General features: G+C 33.8%; 1 protein-coding gene and 1 pseudogene across 1 annotated transcript; one reads left to right on the top strand and one right to left on the bottom strand.

Annotated features, from left to right (window-relative positions):
- Window positions 1-830: 830 nt before the first annotated feature.
- Window positions 831-16,316, bottom strand: LOC120147837 (annotated as a pseudogene).
- Window positions 9,720-10,885, top strand: LOC120147865 (receptor-like protein kinase 7). Its single transcript, XM_039161131.1, has 2 exons — window positions 9,720-9,763; window positions 10,555-10,885. The coding sequence occupies exons 1-2, from the start codon at window positions 9,720-9,722 to the stop codon at window positions 10,883-10,885; spliced, it is 375 nt and encodes a 124-aa protein (XP_039017062.1).
- Window positions 16,317-22,627: the final 6,311 nt, after the last annotated feature.

Here is a 22,627-nt window from a genome sequence, read left to right as displayed (position 1 = left end):
TTACTTTAACTCGCTGACATGTCATCCATTTAAAAAAAGTTCGATGATAACTATTTTCATACCTATTTCTAAGCTCTTTCCTCGGTAAAATACACATCCATTTAAATTTTTCATCTTTTCTCTTAAGATCCTTTAGTCGATCCAGCAACTAAGGCTTTAAATTTAATTATTAAAATCAAAACACTATTTTTCTTTAACAACAATCACTTATTCAAAAATCTCAAAGTAGAAACGTCTTTTGGCTTTGTCGTAACAACCACCACAGTAACCTTTCATGTTTGCAGTTGATAAGCACGTCATTAATCTCCAAGGAATTCAATCCATTTTCTTTCTTTTCACTCATTCGATTCAACACATACATTTAACTTTTGAGATCCGTATAGATATAGCGTCATTCACCATGTAGATAGTGGTGTTCTATTAACAAAGTAACTACAATCATTGACAATTTGAGATCGTGAGTCAAATGATTTCTTCCATAATTCTTTAATTGCTTTACAACATAACTAAAATTTTTCCTCTTGTACAAACACACATCCCAAACCATTATGAGATGCATTACCATAATTCACATAATGCATTACCATAATTCACATAATCCTTTCTAGATTCTAATTATACTGACCTTGGAGCTTATGTTAATATTCTTTTTAACATCTCAAAATTTTTTTGGTATTTAACAGTCCAAATAAGTAACATGTTTATCCTTCGACTATATCTCATGCTTTCTTGATATATATATCCTTATCCCCTTAGCTGAGTCTACATGGCTAAAGACTACCACCTTAGACAATCCACATTCACACTTAGTCAACTTAGCATGAAATTTTTCTCTCACTCCTTTAAACATAATCACAAACGCCCTTAGCATAACTTCTAAAATATGAATAATCTACTCAGACTAACTATCTGTATGTGTATGAAAAGTAATGCTAAAGTTAAGTCAAGTTCCTAAGGCCTTGTTCAAACTCTTCCAAAACTTTGAAGTAAACCTCAGATCTCAATCCGATACGATTGAGACATATACTTCATGCAACCAAACAATCTTTTAAACACACACACAGACACACATATATATATATATAACCCAGCGTAATTATCCATAGAATAGTCACCTCAAACTGTAATAAATTGTATTGACTTAGCCAATCTACCCATAATCGTCCAAATTGAGTCATTTTTACTGGGTATTAAAGGAAAACCTGATACAAAGTCCATAGTAACTCTTTCTCATTTCCACTGAGAAATGAAAATTATTTATTCTCATACCAAAGATATTTATTACCTTATTTTCAATTTACCAACATGCCAAGCTTATAAGCTACACCTCTTTACAAACCTTATCATACATAGTCCTCTAAACTATTCACTTTAATTTCTTATTTCTTTACTACCTTAAACATAATCCTCAATTTTATCCTCGTTTTCTTGTTCTATCTATAACATGTACTTTTATATTCTTCCTTTTTTCTAACAGAATAAACTTTTAACTTTACCCTGCATTCATGATGCTATCTCATTCTTCCATTAAAAATTTTAAAAAGTTTAACAACTTTCAAAACAGAAAAATTTCGACGTAACATATCAACTTCTACAACTCACTTATAATCCTTAAAAGTATTATCATTTCTCTTTGTTTTAATTTCCCTTCTTAATTTGACTAACACTTCAACTTTCTCTTCTTTATTACTAAGGCAGTTGATCCAACACTTTGTCACTATCTTCAAACAAGCATAATATTTGTTAACTTTTTTTTTCATAAATCAAAAAATAGATTCAAATACATATCTACCCATATAAAGTACTTTTTATCATTCAACTTGTACAATTTCTGACAGATTTTACAATCTCGTTTACCAAATTTACTTTGAATAAGACTTGTTCTAATTCCTGACCTATGAAAAATTTTCCTATATACACACATATTTCAAAATAATTTTTCTCTTACTTCAAACAAAACTCGCTTGATTTTTCCTCTTTACCACTTTAAAATCATTTTCAAATATCATCTGTAACATTGCAATGACTTCTCCGACTTACTCTCCAAACTATCAATTTCCAACTGATTTTATTATTACATACCTTGCATTTCCTTGTTTCTTACTAATCCAAGTAAATATTGCCTCATTTAATAATAACTTGATTAGCGGAGAGGGGTCATTGAGAGTTTCTTTATGAATCTTTTGAATAATCAGTGAATTCCAAAAGATTTCGAATTCAGAATAACTTTTCAAAATTCTACTCTAGCACTACTCATACATATACTATATTTTCTATCGTTCCACCATTATCTTCCTTCGAAAAGTTTAAACCACTAATCAAGATTCTACTTCATGTCCTTCCTTTATCTTAATCAAATCAAAATATCATTTAGAAAAAACAATTATCATTGACTTTTGCGTATGATTAGGAATTCGATTCCCTAACTCAAAAATATTAACGCAACCTAGTTTAACTTCAAAAATATTTCTTCAAACTAGCCTTAATCTCTTCGAATTATAATATTCAATCAAAATTAAAAAGAAATGCTTCTATACTTTTAACTGCGAAGCTCGTTAATCCTTATTAAGCGATCTTTATCAATACGAATCATTTTTGCATTCTAATCGTGAAAGTTAATCGTTCGCGGTTATTTCCTATAAAATTTTTCCTTTTATCAACCCTCTATTTAAATCATCATAATCTTATAATCCTTTCGAGCCTTTCTAAATCGTTAACTTTGAGCAACCACCTATTAGGGCTTAACAACAAAAATATCTAATCTATAACCAAAATTATTCTAAATCCTCGATATTGACTTATGCACTATTTATCTTTGCCTTTGAGGCCTGAAAACATTTAACCTTCACTCTATATTTTGAAATCAATTCTAATTCAACATTCCTCAGCTTCTCCCTGAGGCACTTGTTCTTCACCTTACCTAGCTGAGTAGGTAAATTGCTACTACCCTCATTTACTCCATCTTCCGCTTCACTTCGGGAGCCCTCGTAGTATAACATCTATTAATATATAATCACCTAACTATACTAGCAAAGACAACATACTCATTACAATATCATATCAGAGATTCTTGTTATTTCATTGGCATGTACAAACCAGACATCTTTGACAGTCGACCGATCGATCTATTTAGAAAACTTGACTCAACCTAAGCTCTTATTCTAACAAATGTAACACCCCTGACCCATACCCGACCCGAATACGAATATGAGGTGTCACATTGACCTTTCAATGCTTCGACTCTTTGAAAATCTGACTAAAATTTGACTTTTTACTTTTATTTGACAATGGAAACAAAACTTAATAAAACATATTTACAATATATATCATAGCATCTATGATTTAAACATTTATAGTACATGCCAACCAAATTTCAAATAAAAAAATCACATACTATGCAGTCCAGTCTGATATGATATTCTTCAAAGGTATGTTGTCCCGCCCTAGCTTACTATGTTGCCTTCTCTGAACTTAAGTGTGAAAACACTCACACGCTAAGTCTTTGACTTAGTGAGGCATAAATGAGTATAATAAAACATTAAAACATTTATGTAAATATTTCAGAAGAAACATTAAATACAAAAACACAATACATTTCATAACATATAACATATACTATTAAGCATTGTTTGATTCATATCCATTTGTTTAATTAGCCCAACGTATATTTGAGTTCTTTGAGGTTGTGCACTGTAATTGCAGTCGAAACTGCCGCATAGAATTTGTACCAAAGTGCCACGTAGAATATGCACCGAAGTGCCATGTAGAATATGCACCGAAGTGCCACATATATTTATCCCGAAGGACAGCGTAGAATTGTCCCGAAATACCACATAGAATTGTCCCGAAGGACCGCGTAGAACCCTCAGTTCTTGGCATGCCAACTATACCTCTAATTCTCATAGCACATACTTTGGGCTTTAACCATATAATTATTTCACATAATTTTATTCCAACTATCATTTATTCACATAGAACATATACTTATAGTATTCCACATAGAATATATATATATACACTAATAGCAATGAAATCAAAACAATGCTTTTAAAATAAGATTTAGCTAAAACATAACATAATACAAATGTTTTGTTCAAAAACATTTGAGGTTGGCTCATCGCAAGCTATCCTCCAATCGTGTATAAAATAAGTAAGTAGTACTCACATTTGCCTCACTTAAGTCCTAAGCAAATTCCTTTTCACTTTCATTCAACCTCTTTACTATGTCGATTCGTTCAGTACGTGCTTTCGATCCAAATCTACACATTCACGTGACCAATATAAATATCAGAGCTCAATTAATTGTTAACCAAACAACCTTTACATAACTAAATAAAACACCTAATTGACAATTTCAGACTGAACAGTATCGGTACTCCACACTCAGTACCGATACTTTCTTTCTATGGTATCGATACCTACTTTAGTATTGATACCCAAATTGTATTCTGGAATTTCATATTCTATTACAGTATTGATACCATACTATTGGTATCAATATCCCTAGTATCGATACTACCCCTTAAATACTGATGATGTTCATCCAATTCATATGGTATCGATATTGTTCTTCCAGTAGCAATACCCTTGCCTAGATTTCACTTATTTTACTTCTAGTTTAACCCAAAATTCACCTAAATCTCATATTTCTAACTCTATTCATGCCCTTAAACTCATTTACACTTATTCCAACAAACTTACATCAATTAAAATCCCTTTAATATCTAAATTTTTCAAAGAACACTTAAAACTAAAAATCATACTCAATCTTCAACATTGTTTTCAATCCTTTCTAACACTTCAAACATCTTATTCATACCTTTGACAAGTCAAATATATATTTTTAAATAAAAAAACTAATCAATTTTCATCAAATCCCTTAAAAACCCATTTTACCAATTTATCATTAACTCATCAATCTAATAGTTTCTAGTCATCTTTAAGCTTTCTTAAGCTTCTATATCACCCAAGGATTAAAAACCAAATCAAAATTGAAAGAAACAACCAACTTTAAAATCACTTACCTTAGCATGGAGTTTCACGGTGGAGAAAGGAAGAAGAGAAGATGAAGAGAAAAGTTCTAGGCCTTTCTTTCCTTTTCCTCACATGTTATATAAACTTAAAAATGAATTTTAAATTCATTTTACGCCAAAAAACCATTTTTCCCTTCCATCCTTCAATCATTGAGAATTAATCCTAAACAAAAATTTCCCAAATCAATCCTTAAATATTTCAATTTATCAAAATCAAACCACTAAATTTTGAATTCTTACACTTTAGTCACTGACCCGGTGTTTGGGATATTACATCACTACTTCTTTATTTATCTTAAAGCGTCTCGTTCGACAGAGACAAGGAGTTTTATGAAGGTTATTGGATTGTTTTGATGTTTGGAAGGTTTCATTCTCTTCGTATATTTGGGTTTAATATTTTAATTTTACGTATGAGTTTTTGGTGACTATTGTCTCCAATTTTCTCTTTAGATGCGTTGTAATTTTGATTTCTCCATTTTTATTAATGAAATTCAGTTGTCATTGTTAAAAATAACAACACAAAGACAAAATAATGCAAAAATCAAAATTTACCACAGTAAGAGGACTAAAATTGTAATTAAGCCAATTATTAAACAAGTCAAAATCCTAAACTATTAGACATAAGTCATCTTCAAATATGCCGTGATATATCTATCAACCATATCGTATAACCATATGCACCATATATGAAATTTGACAAATAATTCCAAAAGGAAAAAGGACAAAGATCATATATTTGTTGATCAAGTTGAAGATACTTTGATAAACAAGTGTATCCGCTTACAATGATATTTTTGAGTGATAATAAAAAAACGTTGAATGAATTTTTTTGGTATAATTATCAATATTCAATTTAATCGATTAATTTGAACTATATATTATGGAGGTCTATTGTGAAGAAGTCTCACAGTTATGTTCGCTCTTGAAACACTAGAATTTGATTCTCTAGTTTTATTTAAAAATTGTAACATCTCATCCTATTAAATCAAATTAAATTGTAAAACTATAAGATTAATGATCATTGTCAATGACAAGTGAAGGGTCTTATGTTAGGGGAGAAAACATATAAAATTTTAAGGGGATAAACTTTATAAATTTTAAGGGGATAAACTTTATAAATTTTAAGGAGACAAAGATGTATTATAAATTAAAATTATTATTTTTTAAATTATATGAAAATTTTAAAATTTTAAAATACGACTGTCATGTCTATACCTTTTCCGCCCATCCATGTTCTTGGTGTATAAATGTTTTAGGGTAAAATAAAAAAATGATCTCTTGATTATATAATACTACTTTATTAAGTCCCTTGGTTATTACAAGTTATAAAATGGTCCCCCGATTATAGTGAGTTGCTTTGTTGAGTCTCATGATTATTAAAAGTTACAAAATGGTCATTCGATTATTCATTATGTTCCAAACTCGTCCTTTTCCGTTAAAAAATTAACGACAATTTGAGTTGGACGTTATCTTACTGATTGAGATATGATAAAATATGATCTCATAATCTTAAAGGACTATCATATCTCTTAGTCAGTATGTTAACGTCTAGTTTAGACGACCGTGAACTTTTTAGCTGGAAAAGGACGAGTTTGAAACATAATAAATAGTCGAGTGACCATTTTATAATTTTTAATAGTCGAGGGACTCAACAAAGAAAATCCCTATAATAGAGAGACCATTTTGTAACTTTTAATAGACAACCTTTACTTTTTAGTCGAAAAAAGATGAGTTTGAAACATAATAAATAGTTCAGTGATCATTTTGTAACTTTTAATAGTTGAGAGACTAAAAAAATTCCTACAATTAAGGGATCATTTTATAACTTTTAATAATCATAACACTTAACAAAATAATATCTAATAATTGGAAACCATTTGTGTACTCCCCCAATATTTTAATGATGGAAACCTAGGCTACGTAGAGGGTTGTGAATCACTCCTACCAATGCGTAGACTTTTGTCCCTAGATAATTAAATTATGGGATGTACATGTACATGTACATGCATGCAAACAGAAATTGATGATTCACCATGATTGGCTTTGCTTGATTAAGGGGGGCCGTCTTTCGTGGCACCGCGGCTACATGACAATTTCCATCGCTGGCAGACAATTAGACCATTATTTGAATGGTTAAATTTTGTTTTCTGTCCCTACAAATATAAAAAGTTTCGCCTGTCGGTTGATGTGAATTTTGTTTTCTTTCTTATATAAAATAAATAAATTTGTTCAAAAGAGGCTCCCAAGTTGAATTCCCTAAACAAATGAATATAGTATAGGGTCAAACCATTTGAAATATAATGGTTTAAATATGTTAGAAGTTCGTATATTATTTTAAAATTTAAATTTTGTCTACTTTATAATTTAAAATATTAATTTTTTCTTATAATTTTATTAATTTATCGTTAACCGTTTATTAAATAATTATTAGAAAATGTAAAATATTATTTTTAGTTCTGTAGAGGGACAGAGAGCCCTTGGGGCCAAAGAGGCCTAACAACTGTCATGAATCTCAATTTTTTTTTTGTATGGTCCGTCATTTTTACTATTGTAGATGCCTGATCAACAGTTAATGCTAAATTAAATTTTAAATTAATACAAAAACCCCTAACATATTCTTGCCTTTGGGCTACAAATGATAGGGATAACAATCACCAATACAGTTTCAAATAGTGACGTGAGCCTAATATTATAGGGTTTAGCCTAATGTCAATAGGGGTGTGCAAAATTACCCGACCCGGATCTAAAAAACCCGGGTAATCCTTTAAAAAAATTACCCGACCGGGTCGGGTACCCGGCCCGACATTTCCCGGGTCGGGCCCGGGTCACAAAATCTAGTTTTTCCGGGTACCCGATTAGTTTTTTTTTATAATTATATAAAATATAATGAATTATTTATATTATGGATTATTATATTTTGTATTTCGAACTTTTAAATTTTATGTTCGGATATTAGAGTATGTAATTCGAAGTTTCGAACATTTAAATTTGTGTATATATATTTTTAAATTAATAATTTGAAAATAAAAAATTAAAAATCGGGTATCGGGTACCGATTACCGGGTACCCGCGTAATCCGAGTATCCGATTACCGGATACCCGTAACATCTGGGTCGGGACACAGGCCGAGAAATCGTCGACCCGGAAGTTCCGGGTACCCGAAAATCGGGTACCCGAAAATCCGGGTACCCGGATTTGCACACCCCTAACTGTCAAGGGAAGAGGAAGTAATGGGCTTGCAAGTGGACTAAGCTTGGATTTCACTCATTGGGTTTCTTTGGTTTATTAAAATGTTAGTTAAATGGACCAACAAGCAGTTGATTAAGGTAGTAGCGAACCGAATGGTCGTCAACCTACAGGCACCCTATGGAAACACCTTTGGGGGAACAAAATGTCTATACTTTTAACTATTCTACTCTTACTAATAAAATATAAAATAAACAATTCATATACCCGAGTTTTTTTGGCAAATACAATATATTATCTCTCTAAAAAAAATTTAACAAACGCATACACTCTTATTATTCATAGTGTCTAGTCCTAAGACCTAAAAAGACAATAATAAATCCCTACACCATTAATATCACTTGATTGGTGCATATATACAAATTCAATTAGTTTAATTTATTTGATTTTAAATAATTAATTTGATTGATTATCAATTTTAAATATTCAAACCGATTAAATTGACTCTGGTATCGAACCATTGATATTTTTGAATACCTTGATTGTATACGTATAAAATGCTTGGCGCTTCATCCAACCTGAGATTTAAAATCACTAATTTATGCAAGTCACCATTCCCTAAGGAATAGGGATAGATCATGCTTTGGGTAGGAGTGGTCCACTTATTATAAAAATTTAAAATTATTATATATTTTATAATTATATATATATATATATATATTGAAAATTGGTTTTCATCGTCATAAAATTTTAAAAATTCAATTCCGTTCTCCTCTTACGTCCGTCCCTACCCGACACGGTAACCTACTAAAGGGCCCTACTATACGGCCAACTTAATTGATGGCGATGGGAACTCCTCTGGTTCCAGTGGAACTCATCCTAGAACTCTTGCCAGCCACAGATCATCATCATCAACGATCAGATTTCATCACAGCCGCCCATTTCATTTTCTTCTTCCCCCCGTACAACAGTATTAGCTAACTCATTCTTAGCCAAGTACTTCCCGGCGGGTGCCACGAACTCAATGCCGACCGTCACAGTCGACAATGAGTCAGACATCGAGGCCCCACAACTCTCACCGCTAACACTTGTAACCGCAAAGAAAGGAGAAGTGTTGTAAGAAGAAGAGCTTGTTAGTGTTATCTCTTTGTATAGCTCTTGCATTATCTCCTCCAGTTTCTTTTCTTCGACAAGGCCCTCGTCGTAGAGCTCGTTTTCGTCGTCGGATTCTGTCAACAAAACACTCAAATTCCTGGGAAATTTGCCTGGCAGTTCAATCTCCGGCGACTTCGATTCTTCTTCTTCTTCTTTTCCCCTTAACGTCATCATATTTAAGGTTTTTTTTTTTATTTTTTATTTTGTTGGGGAGATGAAGAAAACTAGAGAAACGCGTAATATAAAGGGGAGTATTGGTGCCACGTAGGATGTGTCTGTTGGATGACGTGTCGAACAGAGGGTGAATGAGGTGACGAATATCATGACCCCACTGGTTTTCAAAAAATGTCAACTGTGACTTGGGCCAGTTGGCAAGACTTGTTTGGAAGGTTTAGATTTACTTTTTGTTGTCACAACATTTTAAAGGTAATTTATAATTAATTTTTTATTAATATAGACACTTATTTTTATTCGGATTTAATTTGTTATTTTATTTATTTTATTGTATGTATATATATATGTAATAATATAATATAATTTTTGAAAATATTTTTAAAAATATAATATAAAGTTTTCAAAAAACGGTTTTCGAAAATATATATATTATATAATTTTTAAAATGTTTTTGAAAACTTATATATAATATATAAGTTTTAAAACATTTTAAAAATTATATAATATATAATTTTGAAATCATTTTGAAAATATAATATATAGTTTTTAAAAAGCATTTTGAAAAAATTATATAATATATAGTTTTTAAAATTTTTTTTTGAAAACTTATATAATATTTTTAAAATCATTTTTGAAAACTATATAATATATATTTTTGAAAACCTTTTAAAATATAATATATAGTTTAACAAATATTTTTTTGAAATATATATATTATATAGTCTATATTATTATTAGTATTTATTATTATTATTATTATTAATTTATATATAATTATTTTGTAGGCACCACGGGACCCCACGTATCTCAAATCGTTTTTCCGTGGGAAACTAGTACTGCACCCACGTTCACCTCACCTCACGTCTTTTGCTGAGGAGGGAGTCTTCTATTTTGGAGTATAAAACAAAGGAGAGGCAGCAGATCGGGGGAAGCCATCTCCATTTCTACAGTATACCATTGCAAGATTTGAGAAGTATTTTGTATGAGTGCTGCCAGTGGATTGAAGAGTTGGAGCAGCTTCTCTTCACCGCATCGGGAGGAAGATTCGACCCGCCATTGGAGACCTCACTAAGCTTATAGAATTGGAGCTTCAATACAATTACCTGTTCGGTGAGATTCCCATGGAGGTCGGAAAGCTTCACAAGCTATGGCAGCTTGAGCTTTACAACAATGAGTTGACCGGAAAACATCCCGTCGAATTGCGAAATCTTACGAAGCTCGAACTTTTCGATGCCTCTGCTAACAATCTGGAAGGAGATATCGCAGTAGTGGGGTCAGTAACCATGGTGTTATTCACGGTCGTCGTGGTCGCTCGTCTCACCGGGGGTTGGTTGTAAAGGCCGAATTAGTCGGATTTAGTCTGAATGGCACCATGAACAGCATTGAAACACCACTGCATACACTCTCTCGCTGCTGCCCTCAACGTATGGTCGCGTGGTCACTATCGTCGACTATAGCTACTTCCGTTAGTTCCCTCGTCGGCCGGTTGTTGGGTAGTTAACCGACTACCCCTGTTATTTTTCCATCAAATCACCGTCGTCTCTCCTCTCGCTGTTATCGTCTCAAGATAGATATACTGATCTTGTTGTTTGGATCATTTAGTTCCGCCATGATCGCGTTCGACGACTTGTGGCGATTTTCTTGATGAGTGTCCGACATTTGCGAGGTAAACAATTATTGTTTCATTTTGGATATGGGCACTTGTTTGAATATAAATTATAATAGCGGTGATCGTTTTCGGAGTTTCGAATATAGTTATATGTTTACTATGAGAATTCTTTTTTTATTATATTCAGAGGATCGCATTGATACCTATGTTCGAATATGTATTGGATGCCTTAAGTACATTAGTGGCAATAAGTAGTTCGGTTAACATATCCATGAATTACTGTTCAAATAATATAGGTAATTGTGTGATAGTGCTATTCTCAATTCTTCTTTTCCACGCATCCCAAAGTGGTGAACATTGAAGGAAATAGCATTTCACTTATTATAGTGAACTGTTAAAAGTGGATTGGCGTGGGGACAATGAAACGAACTATTATTATTGAACCGAGCTTTTAATAGTCTTCATATTTATTTATTTATTTATTTTTATTCTTATAATTTAATAATATTTTTAATTTTTTAGGGGAATTTTGTTTCATCAATTAAAGGTAATTAATTCAAATTGAATTTTTAAATTTTAATTTAAATCTTAATTTTTGAAATTAAAGACAACCGGTAAATTAATTGGTACCGAAAGGGCGATTCAAGGGTGTTAATCCTTCATTGACTGTAACCGACTCCCGAACCCAACACGTTTCTGGTACAATGCAGATCAGATAAAATGGTGTCCGACACACCTAAATTTATTTTAAAGTGGTCGGCGGCGACTCTAACCTAATCAATTCAAGTCGAAGCCCAATTCCGGACCCAACCGAAAGACGGTTGCAATAATATGATAATTTAAAATTAAAAAAATCAAAACAAGCACAATACATTTATGGTTCAAACTCATTTAAATTATGGTTTTTATTCATAAATAGTATAAAATCTATTTAAATATTTATATATAAAGTTCAAAGTTTTAGATTTAGGTATAAAATTTAAAATTTAAAATCTAAAATTAAAACAAACAGATTATATAAAATAAATTGTATAGAATCTATAAACCAAATAATAGTAATATAAATTAAATATAATTAAAATATAATAACTTCTATAAAAAAATGAAAATCTTGTACAACTTGTAACCAATAAGATAGCAAGCCTAAAGAGTACACCACATCCAACAACATAATACAATAGCACGTGCACTACAAGTCACATTCGGCCTTTTTAAAAACCTTTAGATAAGGTAATAAATTTTATACGTAATAGATTTACATTTATACTTTATTATAATAAATTTATGTTTTTGGTTTCTCAAAAGACTAGGGAATCAGTGAGGCAAAAGGCCAACGGAGTGTTTGCTGTGAGGTAAACGACAAGAATTACCTAAAAAGAACACGAAATTATTATTTTTTTGTTTTAATTTTCCGATATTACCCCCTTTTTTTAATTAAACGATTAATAGAACTAATAGTTTTATTATTTTTTTAATGCCAACTTATGAGTTTCATAAGAGTTTTGTTTAATTGTCTTCTTACAAGTCTACTTTTTAACTAAAAAAGAAATAAGTAATGCTTTAAATTCAAAGCCCCAGGAAGAGTTTAAATGCATGGATGCATCGGGTAAGAATTTCATTGCACTCTTTTTGAGGACGAGATTAGACCATTTAAGTTTTGAGTCGTTTAAATTTGGGCAAACTATGCATTTAATATTTGAAGTATCAGTTTTGATCTGTTTTGGTACTTAAACTTTTAATTTTTTTTAAAACCATTCATAACGTTTAGTTTTTTTTTCTTCATTTTAATACCTCACCGTTAGAAATTTAACACATTTATTACTTAAATTATAAGTTTTGTTCCGTGTTAATACTTAAACTTTTAAATTTTTTAATAAAAAAACTTACCTTAAATTTTGAACAGGGTACTAAATGAAATAAAAACAAAATTTTAAGTATGATTTTGAAAAAAAAAATTAAAAGTTAAGGTGCTAAGACGGACTAAAAGTGATAATTTAGATACTAAACGCGTAATTTACCTTGTTTAAACTCGAACAACTTGATTCCGAATCAACTACATTAGTTAGCGGTCCATCTCTTTGTGAGGAATAAATCTGGGTAAAATAATTAGATTATTAATACGAATACGAATAGGAATACAAATGCATATGTATCAATTTGAGCACAATGGAATGATAATTGTACCTCAAAGAAACCCTATAGGATCAAATGAATACAATCAATATCTAATCTCTTCAAAATGCGAACTAATCCCTGCGTAACCCTCTCTTCTAATGATTCTATAAATAGCACAACAATCTTACATATCGTCCGATACGACCTATGACTATGATGTACATATCATTATTTTTCCTCCCTATTTCCGACAGCCTCATCGCGGCACGTGTTAAAAGAATAGAATGCTTTAGCTAGTTTACCGATAAGAACACCACATTTATCGCATTTCAGGTTGTTTTAAGAAACCGACTGACCTTGCGCAATCATGGTCCCCGCTAAATTCAAGCCAACAAGGTATTATACGTAATCAGGTGGCAATGTTGGGCTTTCGGAGCACATTCCGATCTTGTGCAGCTCCTTAAGTTTGCTAGCCGGATTGCATAAACCTATAAAATGGACACCAATTTGTTCAACAAGGAAAGCAGACACGGCGTATCATGAACAAATTTCATGAAGCTATCTCATCTTAAACCATAGCATAAGCATTAGCCAAAGGGAAAGCATTAGCAGTAAAACAGACAAATGAGGAAACCGTGGGGCGTGGTATAAAGCGGTGGGATCTCTATTTTTCATTTCCCCCCCCCATTCTTCTCCAGACTAATAAATAACATGATACCGGAAATAGTGAGGTTTCAAGGCAGTAAGATAATAATTCGACAGAAATCCAGTAATCCCTAGTCTCAAAAATCAACAAATGTCAAAGCAAAATGACACTTCACAAAGACAATATGAAGGTGAAAAGGTTCTCGAGTATCTAATCTACATCTGTATGCATCAAACTTGGAAGGATAATAGCAGCATCTTGACAAAGGTACAGGCAAATGCACACTTTATGACGCCTGTGTTAGAATTTATAATGGAAGGTAAAGTATGAGGAACACGAATACATAAAACTATCGAGAACACGTATGCATTCTAGGCATTTATCAAATCCAAAAAGCAAAAACATCTTGTTAATAAGACATAACAGGTTTTATTATTTCAGCTGTGCTACCTGAGCATCTTGGGATATCCCAGACTGCTATTGATGTAGGTGTACATCTAGGATCACATATTGCTCTGTTATCTTCATGATGCACGTTCATGGCTAGCATCCGCGACCCAATGGTCACATCCTCATTGTTGAACATCCTCAAACTGAAAGGTTGAACAACTCATGTATAATAGAATAACCATACAAATAAAACCAATAATATGTTTTGATATGCTATCCTATGGAGTTGGTAGGATTAAACAGAGTATGACAAGGATATAAGAATGCATAAAGGAGATACTTAAAGCTATATGGTTGCAACATGTACAAACTTTTTTATTGGACTGAAAGGAGTTGCAGAAAAGTCAGGTATAAATAAAATGAGCTATAAGCACAAGTAAATGCATTATTTTATATTGAAAACTCATTGCGTTGAACTCGTGAATCAAAGTTCCAAGCTAACTATGAAAAGACTCAACTTATCACAAACTAAATTGCTCAATAATAAATGTATTAAAAAGATCTTATCATAATTAACAACTTTTTAACTGAAGAAATGCAATCAGGTGCACTAAAGACTAAACATGGAATATATACTTCTATGGTTGGTTCGATACTTAGACTGGTCAAGATACAGCATTTACAAATAGCAATTGGAATCAAACTCAAAGCAATGGCAAACCTGTTATTCCTAGCAGCTGCCAAAGAAGCCACCACCTCTGCAGAGAGAACATATATAGAACCATAAGCATGCAAGAAATACTCATTTCCAATCAGATGTCCTGATTTCTCATACCTGAAAATTTACACTAATAAATCCTCCAATAATTATACATATTTCAAGGCAGAAAAAAATGAATCATAAAAGAACAACATGAGAAAAAAATATATACCATTTCAATTTAGGATCGGTGATCACAGGTCCCTTTTTCATGCACCCAATGTAAGTCATGGAATGGCTTCGTTCCTTCGCAAGAAGAGTTGCAAGCCGATCTGGTGGAATAAACAAACAATTTAACATCAAACTCAAAGCATTTACGTTTGAAATCACGCACTCAGGGATTTACCTGGAAGCAAATAAATGCCATCGTCAGCTTTGGCATAATAATCTGCTTCAAATAGCTTAAAGGCTTCTTTGAAGAATGCTACTCTGAAAAGGGCAAAAAGGAAAAGATTTACATACACATGATGATACAGGCCATTGTTTACACATCAATAAGCTGGTGCAAAAAACTAGTTATGATTATTTCTTACATTTTGTAAGGAAGCTTAAGATATTCTTCTTCAACATCTATCAATATGAAATCTCTGTACTTTTCAATCTCTTTCTCAAGCATTGCCATTTTCTTCGCATCTTTTGATTTCCCTATCACAAATCTGAAACCCAGACCGGTGGCTTGCTCCAGCCTTGATTTAAAAAAAAATCAATTGTTAAAGTTTTGATGAAACAAAGAACCCCAACTGAGAAAATGTGAATTATACCTCAAAAGGTTCTCTGGGTCGGAAGGGAACCAGGTGCTACGAAGGGCAGCTCGGCGTTCACACGATTCGAACCCGGTTTGAATGTCGACGAACCCGAGAAGCTTGGGGCGATCAACTAAGCCTCTATTACTGTCATCGCCGAGTTTTGCGGAATCTGAGGAGTAAAAGCTCGGAAAGTGTCCTCAGATTTACCACATCGGAAGACAGGTAAGGGTTGGTTGCGGTGGATGGCGGAGACGGCGAAGAGTGTGCCGGCTAGACCGATGAAGAGGCAGAGGAGTGAAAAGGCGAGAAGCGGCAAGGGAGTTCGAGTTGATGAAAATGAGTAAAAGGGCTTCGATGGCTTTACAGGCATTGAAGAGTAGAAGGAAGGGAGCGGATCACCGCTTACGGGGCCGCCGGAGCTGGCGGAGGAGCGGTGAGAGAAAAGGGACATTTTCAGTGAATTATGGGAGGATGGGTGTGAGAAAATATAGGAAAAATGGTATAATGAAGATCCGGTAGATTTTTAACAGCAGTCACTCCCTGAGTTGAATAGTCGTGTACCTTTGTAGGAGCGAGCTGGAGCTTAAAAAAATACAGTAGTTGCCAGTCGGCAAAATCTCGTTGATAGTGCGTTGAAATTTTTTTTTTCGTGAAATAGTGGGATCGCCAGATTAATTGCTAAAGTAGTGTCCTCTACAGTATCGGGGGTAGGTCGCCATGCACGCCCGGCGACCTACCAGGTCGCCATGCACGCCCAGCGACCTGGTAGGTCGCCATGCATGCCCTGCGACCTACCAGCAACGCCCATGCACGCCCAACGACCTCCATGCACGCCCATGCACGCCCAACGACCTCCATGCATGCCCAGGCACGTCCAACGACCTCCATGCACGGCCATGCACGCCCAACGACCTCCATGCACGCCCAGCTCGCCAAAGGTCACCATGCAGTCCATGCTTGGACTGAACAACGTTGGGCCATGCAGGATAGGTAGCCATACAATCCTCTCCACTTGCAGCTGCTCAGGAGAACCTATTCCTCCTGCTCCTCGCGTGATTCCTCTTACATCTGCTCAGGAGACTCATGCATGCAGCTGTAATAGCTGTATTATTGCAGCATGATTTGAGCTGCAAAGTGTCATAGATTCGTGCCCTAGCTTCTAGCCATAGCTTGTCCCTCATGCCATAGCTTCGAGACTGTTCACTCTTGTTATCATAGCTGTATTGGTGCAGCATAAAATCAGTTGTGTTGTATTATTGCAGCGTTCAACGGTTGAAAATTTACAGCTTTCAACGTGAATTATACAGCTCAAATTGATTGCAACTTACCTACCAACCGTTGAAATATCATTATATTGGATATGAGGGGTTTAGGGTAGAATCATAAGAAAGAAAGAAAATTTGGCGAGAGAAAGGAATGAAAGGAAAATAAGAAGAAGAGGAAATGGAGATAAAGGCTCAAATATCGTTTGTGAGGTAATTTTTAATTGTTTAATTTAGTTTATTAATATGAAATTATGAAATAATTAGTTTGTTAGTTTAGGGTTTAGGATAAAACAGAAATTTAGTTAATTAGTTTGTGGTATAAATTATTAGTTTGTTAGTTTAAGTTATATTATATTAATTTGTTAGTTTAAGTTATATATTAGATTATATAAAAAATTAGTTAATTAGTTTCTTAGTTTAAGTTATTAAATGTAAAAAATATTTAATTAATTTGTTAGTGTGTTTAAACGTATATTAAGTTGTTTGTTGAAGTTTAAGTTAAAATATTAAAAAAGTTAATTAGTGCTTAATTAGTTTGTTAGTTTGTTATTTTAACTAAATTATATTATAATAAAGAAATAGTTTATTAGTTTAAGTTATATTATAATATTAGATTATATAAATTTAATTTTTTTAATTTATTGTTGTTTAAAGAAATAATTTTTTACACGTACAGAGCATTATTCCACAACATTTTTCCACGTACATATTGATTCGAAGAAAGAAACAATAAAGGAAAGGAAAGGAAAGGAAATGAGCAACAACTTTTTCACGATTGTCCATTATAATGGACAGATTATGGAAAATGAGATCGGAGTAGTTTTTTCAGTCTGAAAAACCAATAATATGATGTTCAAAAAGACATCACATTTATAGAAATGAAGCATAAGATAGAAAGAAAATTCGAGTTGCAGTTGATGGTTTGAGGTATAGGTTTATGATATGCCCCAACCCAGTCAAATATGCTGCAGTTCCACTTGAAGAAGATGATGATATTGGAACCATGGTTCGATTACATGAGTTAACCAATATAGCAGTTATTGAGTTATTTGTTGATGTGCATAACATATGTGATGTTCCTGGGTCATCAAGAGGTGTGGCTCAAAATCCATCTGAAATGACTTTATATAGTCAGTTTGAGGAGCTGACATACAGGTTCCCGAACAGTTTTATGGCACTATTGGAAAGTGTAAATGAAGTCGGGGGGACATCTGCAACAGAAGAGTGTGAGACGAGAAACATACCGGAATTGGTTGTTGATATTGACGCTGAAAATCGATGGGGAGAAATTCATGATGATTCAAGCGAAGATGAAGAAACCGAAGAACCCGTTTTGGGCGGCGACGAAAATATTTTTGGTGGAGGTGCAATTGATGAAGTTCCGGCACCGTATGAAGCTACTCCTCACATGTACGAGATAGACTATGATGCGATGAGGGCACCTGAATTCCCAGACATGCCACATTTACCTCCATACCAAATGACTGCATCATTCGATAATTCTGGTGAATTTTCAGTTGGGGTGCAATTCAGAGGAAAAAATGAAGCAACCCTAGCGATTAAAGAGTACTGCATAAAATGCCATGTTGATATCCATGTTGCAGAGTCCAACCAGAAAACCCTATACGCGAAGTGTGTAAATATGGCCTAGAGTGCAAGTGGAAGATCAGAGTGTCGAAAAATCAAAGGCACGATGTTTGGGTCATCACGAGGTACAATGGTCCGCACACGTGTTTGCGAAACTTCATCGAACAAGACCACCGACTATTGGACTCCGATGTAATATGTGAATACGTGAAGGCGATGGTTGAAAAGGATCCAAGGATATCTTGTTCAGTGTTAGCTGCATCTATTCGAAGCCAATTTGGATATCAAGTAAAATATGGCAAGGTGTGGAATGCGAAGATGAAGGCAATGAAGCTGACGTATGGAGATTGGGATACATCGTACATGAGCTACCACATTTGCTACAAGCAATGAAGCGATTTATCCCAGGAACCATAGTGAAGTCTCAAACCATGCCCGCATATGACGAAGAAGGTCAACTTCTGCCAGGGAAGAAAATATTTCATAGACTATTTTGGGCATTCAAGGCATGTATTGAAGGATTTCCATTTTGTAAACGTATGATCCAAGTAGATGGTACGTGGCTGTATGGTCAATATAGGCATGTACTTTTGATGGCAGTTGCTCAAGATGGTGAGCGAAATATCTTCCCAATTGCATTCGCCATTGTTGAGGGAGAGACAACAGAGGCTTGGGATTTCTTTCTGACCAATCTACGTCAATATGTCGTTCGTGAAGATGGAGTTTGCTTGATATCGATAGAGGAACGGGTATTTTGGCGGCAATTGAACGACCAGGTCGTTGGATACCTCCGTGCATATCCGACATATTGTATCCGTCATATTGGCAAGAATAGTATCGACCAATTTCAAACGCACACATTCGTAGCGAGATAGTCAGCATGGGTAAGTTTTATTTCAATATTTGTGCATTTTTACATGGTTTTTTTAATTGCAGTTTAACACAGTATATTATGAAACAGGATACGAACTACGTCGACCAAATTTTGATAAGAGATTGGAGAATTTGAAGGTATTTTACGATGATCAGCGTGTTTGGAAGTGGGCTTCAAAAATACGCGGGAAAATGGTCACAAGCATATGACGAAGGTCGGAGATACGGACATTGACCACAAACCTTGCTGAGGCCATTAATTCGGTACTAAAAGGTACACGCCATCTCCCAATTGCGAGTGTGATGAAAGAGACGTACTTTAGATTGGGTAAAGTTGGTCGGACAAAGGCAAAGAAATAGAGAGTCTTATAAATAGAGGTAAAACTTGGGCTCCTACAGTGGTGGAATCAATGGAAGCAAATGAGCGATTGGCAACATCAATGGTTGTTCATAATTTCGACCGAGTTGGTCATACTTTTGTCGTGTCGTGCATACGCCGTAACGTCGGAGGAGAAGACCAAACATTTAGAGTTGATTTACGACATAAATGGTGTGATTGTGGTCGTTTTCAGGCATGGAAATATCCATGTGCTCATGCAGTCGCAGCATGTATGTATGCTGGTGTAAGCGCATACACTTATGTTGATGAGTGCTTTCACTTACGTAGGATATTAAATGTCTACAGCTATGAGTTCAGACAGATACCAAATGAATCATATTGGCTCAGAAAAGATCATGACGAATGGCTGCCAAATCTAATGCTTCGCAGAAGTCCAAAGGGTCGACCTGAGTCCACTCGTATTCATACCAGTATGGATTTCCATGCTAGAGAGAGAGGTCAAACAAAGAGATGCGGATTATGTAGGGGTGAAGGCCATTCAAAAAACAATTGTCCTAATTACCAAGATATAGGCCTCATCATTAGTAATGTATTCTATGAATTTCTATGTATTTATAAGATTTAGTAATGATTAGTAATGATGAAATTATTATTAATATTTAATGATTTGATAGTAATGATTTAGTAATGATTAGTAATAATGAAATTATTATTAATTATGTATATTTGATAGTAATGATTTAGTAATGATTAGTAATAAGAAATTATTATTAATTTTTAATGATTTGATAGTAATGATTAGTAATGATTAGTAATAATGAATTATTATTAATTATGTATGATTTGATAGTAATGACTTAGTAATGATTAGTAATAATGAAATTATTATTAATTTTTAATGATTTGATAGTAATGATTTAGTAAGATTAGTAATAATGAAATTATTATTAATTATGTATGATTTGATAGTAATGATTTAGTAATGATTAGTAATAATGAAATTATTATTAATTTTTAATGATTTGATAGTAATGATTAGTAATAATAATTTTTATAATTTTAATGATTTGATATTATGATTTAGTAATGATTTGATAGTAATGATTTACGACTTGAACAATGAACAATGTTTGGTTCAATTAACCATATTTTCGTTACACTAACTAGTGAAATTATAATAATGATTTGATACTAAAAATCATTATAAATATGTAGAATTTGTTAATGTTTGAAAAAACTAGTCTAATGTCAATATTAAATTGTAACAAACAAACTAGTTTACAATTGTTGCCGATGTCGGGGTGTTGTTGAATGATAATGTTGGGGCGGACGTCTGATGCGTTGTGGCCGTTGCGGTTGCTCAGGAGTATGGTACCCATCCTCCTCATTCGTTGGGGGCATTTGAACTGACATGTGTTCAAAGTCATACTCGACGAAAACATGGGAGAGTAGATGGATGCATCAGGCTGCACAAACTCTGGTATGTATGCATCGCCGAACGGTTGTGGTGCGCTATTATCCACATCGGTCATTTCCGCTTCAGGTTGTTGAGATGAACCCCCACTCCCACTTGGTATAGAGTATTCAGCTTTACCAAATCTTTTCTTAAACCTCAAAAATTGTCGCCTCTCTACAATTGTGTCAAGAATGGCTTTCCATTATCCAAAAAATAAGCAAGGTAAGCCGAAGTCTCAAAATTAAAGTCGTCGTCTTGAATGTCGTCAAGATTGGCATGAATGAAGCCCTATTGTTCCAAGCATTAATGTAGATTGCATGATTCTCAACCCAATTAACATTTTCTTTACGACCATCAAATCTGTGCAGCTGGTCATGCGTCTCAACCCAATTCACCTGACGACGACCATCTAAGATTTGGAGGAGGTCATGATCCCATGGACTCCGCGGAAAGGTTGTGGAAGTGGAATGCCTCAATACTCTATCCCCAAATTGGATCTCAACAAACGCAAAATTGATCAATGGTGTAACAGCACACCAATATTGACACCCATCTAAAATATCGTGCGGTATTAACGCAAGTATTTCTCCCATTCATGTATGGTCTCCAATTAAACTGTAAAATTACAAAAACAATAAAATTTATTTAAATCAAATATATAGTTAATTTAAATAATAATTAAAAATAACAGATTATACATACCCTCCTTTTTTGCCTTAATGTCGATCTTCAGCCTGAACTCTTTAATGTTGTTGTGCACCAACCCCGTGCCTTCAATTTTATGCCTCCATCTGATATCAATCATATAAAAAATATGGTCATTTTTATTTTATAATTAATATTTTATATTAAAATAGAGAATTCATATTACTTTCCGGCAAGCGGAAAGTCAACCGCAGTCCGACTAATCGGTGTCAAAAACGGAAGTCTATGCCAAGCCCATGACTGTAGCAGCAACAGACATCCACCGATTTCTGCTGTATTATTATCATTCACGACTAATGACGCCTTGCACATCTCACGATACAAGAACGCCAATATCGCCGATCCCCAGCTATATTGCCTACTATTCTCAAAATTTCTTAAAAAAAGAAGATATTGAGTGTGAACATAACTACCGGATTTATCCGGCATTAAAATACCCCAATCAACTGTAATATATATGCTCGTGTTGCATATATAATTTCGTGCTCCGTACTATTTGGTTGAAGCTGAAATTCATTCTTCAACCATGACAACCTCACACGCCACCCTTTACACTCTGGTGGTACGGGCGTTTTCCCAAGAAACAA

Source organism: Hibiscus syriacus, unplaced genomic scaffold (genome assembly GCF_006381635.1).
Source record: "Hibiscus syriacus cultivar Baekdansim isolate YM2019G1 unplaced genomic scaffold, ASM638163v2 tig00110944_pilon, whole genome shotgun sequence".
In the NCBI taxonomy this organism is placed as follows: domain Eukaryota; kingdom Viridiplantae; phylum Streptophyta; class Magnoliopsida; order Malvales; family Malvaceae; genus Hibiscus; species Hibiscus syriacus.
This window is presented reverse-complemented; position numbering and strand designations above follow the sequence as displayed.